This window comes from Schistocerca serialis, chromosome 5, assembly GCF_023864345.2.
Source record: "Schistocerca serialis cubense isolate TAMUIC-IGC-003099 chromosome 5, iqSchSeri2.2, whole genome shotgun sequence".
Lineage (NCBI taxonomy): Eukaryota > Metazoa > Arthropoda > Insecta > Orthoptera > Acrididae > Schistocerca > Schistocerca serialis.
The window spans coordinates 383,592,175-383,604,506 of NC_064642.1; the positions used below are offsets into that span (position 1 = coordinate 383,592,175).

Here is a 12,332-nt window from a genome sequence, read left to right on the forward strand (position 1 = left end):
AGAGGTGGTGCTGGAACGTGTTGCAGTGTGCCCCACTACAAGTACTCATCGTATTGCACATGCAATGGGCACTGAACATATTAGCATGTGGCAAGCACTCCATGAACAAGAATTACACCCATTTTATCCACAAGTCCATGCAATGCTAATAACTGACTATGCACCGAGGGTTGCATTGTGTCACTGGTCGCTACAACAATGGATTGATCGACCAGATTTCTTCCAAATTGTGCTGTTAACTGACAAGGCCTCATTTGATCATGGCAGTATTTTGAACAGCAGGAATAGCCATGTGGGGAATGAGGAAAACCCCCGCGCTGTAGTAGAGCCACGTCATCAAGCAAGTTCTGCTGTGAATATCTGGGCCGGCACTGTAGGCGACAATCTCATAGGGCCATATCTTCTACCTGGCCATCTGAATGTCCACCTGTACTTGAGGTTTGTGCAATAGTTCTATGTGAGCTGTTGGAGAATGTATTTTGGCTGTTCATGAGAGGATGTGGATACAATGTCATGATGCACCACCTCACTTCAGTGCAGATGTCTGCAACCATCTCAATGCTGTATTTTCTGGCCGCTGGATTGGAAGAAGAGGTCCTATTCCATAACCCGTGAGGTTCCTGACCTGAATTCCCTTGTCCCTTGATACTTCCTATCGGGATATCTAAAGTCACTAGTGTGCGAGACCCCAGTGGATACAGAGATGAAATTAGTTGCCAGAATAGTAGCTGCCTGCGTCGGGATTTGAAATACACCGTGAATATTTGTCAGGGTGCTTGAGAATCTTGTTCACCAATGTCATGCTTTCATTGAGGCTGATGGCTGTCGTTTCAGCACATTTTGTAAGATACAGTGCAATTGGTATGTTTGTTGTGTCAATGATGGTATTTGCAGTTAACTGTAACTAATGTAAATAAAGTACACAATAATGTGATTTTTATTCTTATTATCTCTTTACGCTGGCTTCTCCGACCCCAGGTTCCCTACCTCAAACTGTTCAGTGGAGTGTTCTCTATGCCCTGTTAAATTTTTGCACATTCTTACAGACACACCTTGTATACTTCGTTGTTTTACCATATATATGTTATCTCTGCAGTTAGGAGCAATTCATCACACTTACACGGACAAATACAGTAGCTATTTGGACAAATACAGTACCTATTTTTCATTGTTCTTCAATGTTAAGTGTTAGTGTTTTATGGTACAGTACGTACCCTTTACATATATTTGCTTTGTAGCTTACATATTTTTGACTATCTTGCAATTGCAGCATCAAAGATATAAAGTTTAATCTGCTTTCAAATCACCTCTATATCTGTAATATCCTTTTCCAAGTTATTCACCACTATTCTATCTCCTCTAATGATGATAGTTAATATCTGATGATAGACTTAAAGATTGAAAATCAGTCCACAAAATAAATTATACCACGAAACATCCACAGCTAGCTTCCCACTTATAAAAAAATGTTTCTCAGCTTCAATGACCACCCAAATTATTATATGAGAACTGCACATCATTTACTTCACCAAGGCAGTTTTAACACTTGAGCAGGCACGCCACTTTTCATAAAACGAACAAGCATGTGGCGTACTTTGTGCATACGTAAAGACTAGCTGTCTTTATGTAATCCAGGTAAATGTGTGAACAAAATCAAAGTTTAACCTTAGTTTAATTAAATGACGATAAAATAAACTTACGTAATATGGGCTACAGCACTCTTTAATTGCAGTTGCATCAGATACCAGCCTACTGTCTAATCGATTACTAATTATGTAGTAGCCAACTGCCTCATTGTGGTATTGTACTGTCAGTTTCTAATCTGATTCACTTTCTTGCATGGATCGTGAATTTTTTTTCTCACCTAGTTCGCTTTTAGTTTTAGAAAACTGCTGCTCACTTGGACATATGACAGCACAATTAATCTTTGTGTTAGCTGAAGCAATAATGAAGAAATACGTATGGGCTCGCAACTGTGAAGCAAAGATAGAGTGGTGCAAACGCAACTTAATCTATGGTTGGCACACTTCATACACGGGTGCACCCACTGAAGGCTTACACAACACACTGAGGGATTAAACAGCACACTGAGGCTTACCTTTCTGAAATGTGGAAAGGATTATGGATAATTCCATAGGGAAATCTACTGATGAGAAGCACAGTTCAATATATAACAAAAGTGTCCAATCCATACAACAAGTACACACATTCCAAAAATTCTGATTTCTTCTCAGTGGTCTTTAATATATACATTGATCCTGTTGTTAAGAGACTAACCTGCCAAAAATGGTCCAAATATTGTTGGTAATATTTGCTGTAACCATGTCTAGTGGCTCCTCTTACAATAACTTGTACATCCAAATTTGCAAACTGCTTCACTAAATTCTGATGTGCACGTGATAGAACTGGATAACCTTTTTTGTTTGTTATGAACACAGTAGTAGGAAGTACAATACACTTAACAGGTTCACCAAGCCATCTAGTAATAACATCCTCTGGTGGAATATCTGCTGATATCTCCAGTGCCAGGCCGAGTTTCTTCTCAAAATTACTCACGCATCTTAACTTATTCCACCTGTCAAAGAAACATTTCTTAAGATAAGTGAACCACTACAAATTTAAAGTGACAATTTTTCATTATTTTAATCAATAAGTACCGGGCAGCCAAATTAAAACTGACAAAAATTTAAAAAAAAATAAAAAACCAAACAGTCTTAACATTTTGCAATAGCCGTTAACAGTAGTGATAAAGATTTTTAAACACGTAATTACATGTTTTATGTAAGCACACTTACCCACAGTGTCTGCACATGGTGTCAAATGTATTTAATTTCCTAATTATTTTTTTAACTGTTTGGAATACACTGTCATGAAAAGTCAAAAATATTTCTTGGAACAGTTTCATTCTTGCTACCCTGCATAAATTAGTATTTAGAGACTTGTCTTAGGATTTGAGCTGTTAGTGATGTGTTTTACATCAAACATATGTATCTGATATGATTCAAACAATGGAAAATCCAGGATGGAATGTAACAATAAATGAAAAGGATAGTTGCTACTCACCGTATAGTGGAGATGCTGAGTCGCAGACAGGCACAACAAAAATGTTGTCAGGGAGTTAGCTTTTGGTCAACAAGGCACAAGGCTTTTGTCAAAAACAGACAAAACACACACACACACACACACACACACACACACACACACACACACACACACACACACACGACCACAGTCTCTGACAGCTCACATGACAGTGGTCATGTGCGTTCAAGTTGTGTTTGCCAGTGCCAGGCATGTGCGACACCCCCCCCCCCCCCCCCTTCTGACAAAGGCCTTGTTGGCCTAAAGCAAACTTTCCAACAGTCTTTTTGTTGTGTCTTTCTGCAAATCAGCATCTTCGCTATACAGTGAGTAGCAACTATCTTTTCATTACATTATCTGATATGACTGTCACTTTGACACTACTTCTGTTGTATTTTTGATTCTTCTAAATTTGCTCCATCTATTTTATTTAATTCCAACTAGAAATCAGACAGTTACGTCAAATCAAAAGATACATTTAAAATATGGCAGGTTTCTTGTTTGTCTGAATTACATCTGTTACATTGGATCTTCATTTATCTCCTCAGCATATCCCTCCAGGTGTTCCAACCTTGTATATCTTCTTCCTCTGTGTCAAGTCTTCTCATTGTTAATCGTACATTTTGGAGTCAGGTGGTCATAAGGTGTCCTCTTCTCTGAGTCTCCGATTCCCATTCCAGGATCATTTTCAGAATTCTGGCTTGCTCCATTCTTCTCACATGCCCATACCATTTTATCATCCTTCTATCCATCACGTCTTGTATTCTTTCTCTCATTTCCACTATTACTTAATCATTTTTTACTTTCTGTTCTCTACAAATTCTAAATGATCTTCTCTAGAAGATTATTGAGGTACTGTATTACAAACAGTTGAGACACAAACTTACATTCTATGTATAGTGGAATTGGTAACATAGTAGATTGTTATTTAACACAGTTCATGGTTCGCTAGTTCAAATCTTGTTCGAGTCATTTTTCTTTTCCTCCCTCAATTAGAAATACCTACATCTCGTAATTGTAAAATTCATCATCATCTTTTATGAATAATGCATGTCTTCTTGTTTCTAATTACAAGTTGCACACAAAATTCCTGTTTTCATTTCAAATATAAATTCTTAATAATTAAGAATAATTGAGATTTTATGAAAGATTGTTATTAAAGGTTGCTTAAATTAAGACAACGTAACAGTTTAATTTTTGAAGGCAAAAATGAAAAACCAAATACTCTCTATTTGGACTATGTCCATTGTTTTATACCACAGATGTAGGTAACTGTCACAGAAACATGGAAAACAATAATTTTCACAGCATACAAATGCAGCATTTTTACATTTGCCGTTGTACCATTACAATATGAGGAACCAAGTTAAGTGATTTGGCCCAAGAAATTTCAAGACTGTTAAGCTGCCAGACATACTGGAACTAACACATGCAGCTTTTTCGCATGTCATGCCAAACACTGACAAGATATAGAACAGCACCTCATAAAAGAGAAGAAAATGCAGCACCACGGTGGCTTCCTGGATTCTGTTGTTGATCGACTTGTTGTCAATATAGCAGATGACAGTTCCAGAACTGAAATGTACTTCTCCAATTTGGATAAGGAAGGAGCTAACAGATTACCTCATGACTGACTGTAATTAATACCTTTATTGTTTTCAGTATTCAACAAAATGGTGAAATCCCTGCAGTAAGCTTTTGTACCACACGTAACTCGCTCAGAAAAATTACCCTGTCTGTAGGTTAGGAATTTGCATCACCCCTGTTGGTAATTACGATACTATGTAAGGTGGGTAAAAGATCATTTTATGCTTTCTGTCTGCTCACCTAAAAAGCATGCTGTAGTGCTGCCAGTTTTGTACAATATTATTTCATTATTTTTAAAAATTAAATGACCTTTGAAGCTATACTGTTCCTCTGCTCTTCTCTTTTTACATCTGAACTGCAACTGCTCACGTCATTGCAGGTGGCTGACCAGTGCTTCCAAGTTAAAGGCGCCAATAAAGCTGTTGTCTCCAATTGTTGCTCAGTGTTTGTACATGTAACACACCACAAAACGTATCCTTATGATTGTCCTTGACTGTACTGGTCACAGCTTGGCTTCCTCTCCAAGTGAAACGAAATCCAATGAGATTCAAGCAAACACAGAAGAATACACGGTGTAATGTTTACATCAGGTTTACTCTTATGATGAACAGAATATAGTACCTAGCTTTATTGGGTTGTCAAGTATTCTGAAGTTCTGCGTAACTACAGGCCTTAACAAAAAACAAAGTAGTTCCAATTTTATTTCACATAATATGGCTTACTCTTCCCTTTAGGTAAAACTACTGAAACTGAAATTTCTTACCCAACGCCCAGTAAATCTACACACAAACATCGTGCTAAACTGTTATATTAAAAAACTGATTATTTGACGATATTACCAATCCCAAGTGTTGGCTTCTTCACATTCACTATTTTGTTCAAATTCTTCTGGATCAGATCTGCAATATGATGCTGCGACTGATGGACTCTCCATGGGTAAATGAACCCAAACCTACAAGAAAACTGATACTTGCACTGACAATATAAACTAAACTTATAAAAACTAGGTACATAATTACATGTGTTAATGTAACTAAGAATTTCATTTGTCCACTTGCATTTATATCAAACTTTAAAAATTGAATCAGATGATCTATAATGTAAAACTGTTAGAAACGATTGCAAAAAATTATATACTCAAGAAATAAACAGGAGAAGGAAATCAAGAATCTCACTCACTAACAAAAACATCAGCAGGCATTTGAATGAGTGATCTTTTATATATCAGAAATTTCAACAGGGTGGCTACTCAAATTTTAAAACAAAATTCCCCGAGATTCCAAAGTATGGGGAGGAATATGATGGCATAAGAAGCTACTGAGAGAGCAGATGTCCTAAGAAGTTCCTGAGATAGCAGGAGGAGGGTGGGGGTGGGGGGTTCGAGCATCTCAAAATGTCTTTTCTTCCTTTCGGTTGTACTTAAACTGCAGTTTTTAAACTTCAGTAACTTATACGGACTAATATTCAAACGATCACCACACTTTGAAATATTAACTATTTTAAAATTTATGATTCTTAAAAGTTCAATAAAATTAAATTTCAAAGTTACGTTAAAACACAGAATTCCCCGAGATTCTACAAAATTCCTGAAATTGCCTGTGATCTTCCAGATTTTTCCAGGTAAAATGTAATTCCCTGAGAATTCCGGATTTCCCAGAAGAATTGCCAACCTGAGTAAATTAAAAGATGACAGCTTGGGAAAGGGTAACAGGCAGAAGAGGAGAATCTTAAATATGTAGTCAATTCAGTGGCAATCTTTTGCAAATGAGCTTCAATGATTTGGAAATAATAGCCAACCAGCTGTGAAAAACATGTTTATTAAACCTTGAGCATAGTTTCAACAGTTTTAAAACTGTCTTCTTCAGAATGTATTGAACCTATTAACAAGTATTATGGCACTGTGTGTGGAACAGATATGGTATTGTTATATTAACAAAATTATGGGAAATGTTTACAAATAATTTTAGTGAAGCATACTCGTGTAGAATCACATATTATCTATGTCTAATGTGGGAGTCGTTGACTGTCTAGTAGATGTGCGTGTCATCCACTTAAGCACCATTTCAAATACGTGATTCGAAATTACTAGCTCTGTACTGTAGACCTTTGTCTTAAAACTTTAACACAGTGGCATTGGATCAAACAGAGTGTCAGTTTGCCACATAAAGAGCTAGTGACATGCTCTGACTGGCTGAAGAGGCACTAGTTTTAGGTTGCCTCTGGCAGGTAGCACTCCCGTCCATCCTCTATGCATTTAGCTGCAATGTGCAGCATTTGTCATTTCACAGGCATATGTAAAATGTTTTGTTAAGTTTAGTTAATATGTTAATTCTAGTAATGAATATGTACTTGTGAAATCACAACTCTGCTCACTGCAGCTCGGTGCATACAGGACATGCAAGAGTGTGACCCAAGACTAGTGCTCCTACTCTTCAGCCAGTCGGCGAATGTCACTAGCTATGTACATGACATACTGACACTTAGTAGGATCCGATGCCAAGCTTCATACATAAATGTTATATATGCACAAATATTTGAAGTGGTACACTACACACTGATGGATCCATTGTCAAATGCGTGATATTTAAAAAAGTTCTGAATTTTAAAAAGCTCTACGAATGACAGCTAATACTTTCAAGTAATGTATCTGAAATGGCAATTAAGTGGATGACATGCCCATGTACAGACAGTCAACGACTCCCACACTGGATTTAGATAATATGTGATCCTACCCGAGTATAATTCACTGAAATTATCTGTAAATATTTCCTGTGATTTTGTTTATTGTAATGATATCATGTCTGTTCTACACACTGGATCTCATGCATGGACAATTGCTGAATTGCAGCCAGGTTCAAAATCTTTTTCAAATGAGTTATTAGTAGTGAGAAACAATGAAAAATTAATGACATACTGACACTCAGTAGGATCCGATGCCAAGTTTCATACATAAATGTTATATATGCACAAATATTTGAAGTGGTACACTACATACTGATGGATCCATTGTCAAATGCGTGATACTTAAAAAAGTTCTGAATTTTAAAAAGCTCTACGAATGAGAGCTAATACTTTCAAGTAATGTATCTGAAATGACAATTAAGTGGATGACATGCCCATGTACAGACAGTCAACGACTCCCACACTGGATTTAGATAATATGTGATCCTACCCGAGTATAATTCACTGAAATTATCTGTAAATATTTCCTGTGATTTTGTTTATTGTAATGATATCATGTCTGTTCTACACACTGGATCTCATGCATGGACAATTGCTGAATTGCAGCCAGGTTCAAAATCTTTTTCAAATGAGTTATTAGTAGTGAGAAACAATGAAAAATTAATTCACAACAACAGCATTTACTGGAAACACCAAAGGGTTAAAAACTGCTCAGTCTAAGAGGGAAAAACTTCGCTTTCACTAAAAATATAATCTCCAAACACACTGGTACCGACAAAATTCCACACTAGAAACAACTTGTAACAAAGTCTCCAAAGCTTATCTCATGCAACAATACAAATTAAACAGCTAAGTTTTAGACAGTATTCAGAAGACCATTCCCTTCAAACTGAAGTGTTAATGATGCCAACCTGGGCATCCAAATCAGTTCTTAAGATTCTCTTTTAAACATCATCCGCAGTTTGAAAATAGCAACTAATGAGAAGATGGGCATATGGATACTGGGTTACAAGATCCAAAAGCTTAGTTACTACTGACTACAAAGAGGCTGCCCAAAAAGAAAAGAACATTTGACCTCTAATATTGGCATTAATGCAGAACAATTACTGCAATTTCAGTTTACATGCCATGGAGTTAGCACAGTATGAACCATTTGTCAAGATAATTCATATGTCTGTCTGTGTTGTATACATGGAAGAGACATGGAGACACTGGATTGTTTCAGATTGATTATGTACTAGTAAGACAAGTTTTCAGAAACAGATTTTAAATTGTAAGACATTTCCATGGGCAGATGTGGACTCTGCCCACAATTTATTGGTTAGGAACTGTAGAAAAAATCTAAAGAAAAGACAGGAGTTTAAGGAGATGGGAGCTGTGTAAACAGAAAGAACCAGAGGTTGTAGCGAGCTTCAGACAGAGCATTAGGGATCTATTGACAAGAACAGGGGTATGGAATACAGTAGAAGAAGAATGGGTAGCTTTGAGATATTAAATAGTGAAGGCAGCAGTGGATAAAGTAGGTAAAAAGTTGAGGGCTTGTACAAATCCATGGGTAATGCAAGAGATATTGAATTTAATTGATGAAAGCAGGAAATATAAAAATGCAGTACATGAAGCGCCCAAAAAGAAATACAAACGTCTAAAAAATGAGATTGACACGAAGTGCAAAGTGGCTAAGCGGGAATGGCTAGAAAACAAATTTAAGGACCTAGAAGCATGTCACACTAGAGGAAAGGTAGATACTGCCTGCAAGACAATTCAGGGTGTATAAGATGTGGGACAACCGGGAGATCCGGGAAAAACCCGGGAATTTTTTAGATTTCCTGGAATTTTTCGTTGTTTAAGTTTTCAGTTAAATTTTTGTAATTTTGACTCGTAAGAACAGATACTCTACCAAAGGATATTACTGTATCCTGCTACTGCAGAAAAAAACTGCAGCATTAAAACATGAACGAGAGAAAAAATGAAAATAAAACTTAAATTGCAAAGGAAATGCGCCATGTAAAATAACACAGTGCACATCCAAGTGTCTGCCAACAGTAAAATGTGTCAAAGGCTTTAGAAAGACAGCTAATTGCCTCCGATGAGCATGACGTCACAATTGTTTACATTAGATTCATTTAAGCAGTTAGGAGCAGGCTCATGCACACACGCAGTTGAGTCACGTATGAGAAATACCTTCTCCCGCTTCTGGCTACAGAAATGTGGCTGTTGGCTGTGTAAGCAGCAGTAGCAGCAACCAGCCACATGGGGTACCCAGAAAAAATTTACTTGCACCCCAAAGCTGCCAGATCCACACGTGCGCAGCAGGCCGGAATCTAGTGTGTGTGTGTGTGTGTGTGTGGGGGTCTGCAAACCGGGGTATCGGAACCGGGTGGCAGTTTCGGTGGCAGGGGACAAATCTATATTCTTGAGGGAAAAAACCTTGTTTCACAAAGCACCTAGCATCCAGCGCACGTTGTTCTATCGATTATTCATATGATTTTGAAACGCACCCCTGATGGTTTTTGGACATTTTTGAACACATCCTAAGTTGATTTCTGAATGAATTGCAAGTTGTTTTTGAATGTGTGCTTAGTGTACGAGATGTCTCTGCCAGGGGAATCCTCATCGCATCTAGAAATGAACTTTCCTCCAGACAGAACGGGACGGGGCTATATGAGCTGAGCGGAATAAATCCAAACCGGTGAATGGCAACTGCTGCTTGTTTATGTGGTTGATTTGGTTTGCAAATGTTCAGCGTTGTTATAATTACTAGCAAAATCTATAGATTCAGACTAATAGAGTGGAAATAAACGACTAACAGGAATAACAGATACGAAAGATAATACATAATTTTCTCGGTGTATCGAAGAAAGTGAAATTCTGACAGAAAATTTTTGGCCAGATCGCTACAGTAGACAGGGCCAGTTGTAGTCCCCGGCTAGCAGCCGCTTAGGTTCCGTTCTGGGAATAGTGCGGAAAACGCATTGTAGAAACACGTAATGACGCCTAACCGGAGAATACCCTCTGGATATCTAAGCCGGTGATAGTGGAAGGGTTAGTAAAGTTATTCGGAGAATGAGTTTTGGCAGTGGTAGGAATAGTTAACAGAATTAGAGATGACAAGATTGTTTGTTAGAATGAGGAAGGAGCAGAAACAGGGGCATCACACAAATTATGGAAAAATATGACGATTCCAAATTAATACAAAAATTTTGTTCTACTACTTTTCGGTCTCGTGCATGAGAAACTGGAGCGTATGAATGAAATGTGGAACTATTTGGTAGAAGGCCAAATAGGTATTTCATATTGGTACTTCATGAATTATATTGTCGTGCTGCAAAAATTATCATTATTGCCAAAACAGTCTCGCTTATTTGGTGTGTGTTACAATTGCCGCAATATTGGAAAGTCCTATTTTGTTTTATCCAGCACACAATGGCAAAATAAATGTAATCAGATAGAGAAACCACACCAGTCTTGGGCATTTTTTGTATTAACAGCTTGTTCAGTATTAGACGATGACATTTTGATTTTTCATGTAGCAAAACGTTTGATGAACTTTGATGACGTAATAATTCTTTTGCAGAAAGGAAAGCATGCCATGTAAAGTTGCAGCAATATTAGAGAGAAAAATCGCTAGGACCTAAGGATTGAAGAAATGTGTACTGTCTTGTTTGTCTCTTATCTTTACTGGTTTTAGGTATCCTGTATTTAATTTAATGTCACACAGAAGAGCAAGTTATTAGCTAACACGCAATAACAAGTCCAAATTTTCTGAAGAGTTCTTGTTCTCCCAGTTACAAATAATCCCATCAAGTATTAATTGTGATTTTGTAATGTCTTTTTATTTTTTAGAGGGGCAGGATGTCGGAACGGCCGACTGGGAGCAGGAGAGGCACTACAGCACATTTTAATTTCCACTGTCCTGAAATAGTTAATGGCATCCATTGCAAAATATACACGTTTGAGTTCGCAGAGCGAAGTACAGTGACATGCGGTATAAGAATGTTGTTTGAAGAGGCATGGCACTGCACTTCGGCCAAATAACATGTCTTACATTTCCTTGAAGATATACGTTTTATGTATCAGACTCTTCAGAAAGATGTGCGCAACAAAATAAACCTATCTTTGTTAAGCTGTGTGTTTTTTTTTTTTTTTAAAAAAGGTTCTGTTGCACAGAGCAGTCTGAGTGGGGGGGGGATAGTCTCTTCGAGACCCGTGTTTACATTTAGTGATTTTTCTGTTTCCTTTTGATTTACTGCTCTCAGGTCAAATGAAAACAAGATGAATTTCTGTGGCTGGGAGCAATCAAGTGAATTAAAATACATTCACATAATTACGGAAGGCTAAAGTATGTTACTAGTTTCAGATTTTATTTTATTTCTACCTTTCTGACAGTCAAGCATTAGTCGCCTTGCATAACAGAAAAGTTATTTTTGTCGGTTTGCTAAAGAAATTTGGCTTTCATTAAGCTTTCCTGCTGAGGCAATAAATTTATTTGAAACGAAGTGTTTAATTCCACACTATTGGCAGTTTCAACTGTTCGCTGCATTTGAAGTGCACGTTTTCATCTTCTGGCACACATTGCATTATGCCATAATAAAGAACCAAACATGCAATAATACAGTACTGGTACTAAGAAAATTTATGTCCCGAAAACCATACCGAAAAGCTTAACATCAGGTCGAGACCTACACCATTGGGAATCTGGACATATGAATGTGCACTGTAAGGCGAACTATGCATTTTAGTATGGTTCACAAAATTCCGACGCTCTTAGAGTATCCTCTGATGTCTTGTTTCTTCTATGACATAATGTAAGTAAGATCTTTTAATGTTTTACACGTACGAACATCCGGGCCTCCTATGTCACCGTAGCTACGCAAGCGTGGTGACATCTCTTATCTGGCACTCTCTGGCAACTGCTGAAATGAATCTATTTCTAACAGGTCGCGGAAAAATGTTGCACATTGTGGTTCAAAAAGGGCTATTTT

At 37.4% G+C, this 12,332-nt stretch overlaps 1 protein-coding gene across 2 annotated transcripts in view; it reads right to left on the reverse strand.

Annotated features, from left to right (window-relative positions):
* LOC126481301 (protein arginine N-methyltransferase 5) overlaps positions 1–12,332 on the reverse strand; it is an 88,058-nt gene that overhangs the window by 39,213 nt on the left and 36,513 nt on the right. For both annotated transcript variants that reach the window (XM_050104953.1, XM_050104952.1), the window contains exons 4-5: positions 5,508–5,620; positions 2,278–2,575 (exon numbers count right to left, since the gene is read on the reverse strand). In XM_050104953.1, coding sequence (XP_049960910.1) covers positions 2,278–2,575; positions 5,508–5,620 — 411 coding nt within the window. The remainder of the gene's footprint in view (positions 1–2,277; positions 2,576–5,507; positions 5,621–12,332) is intronic.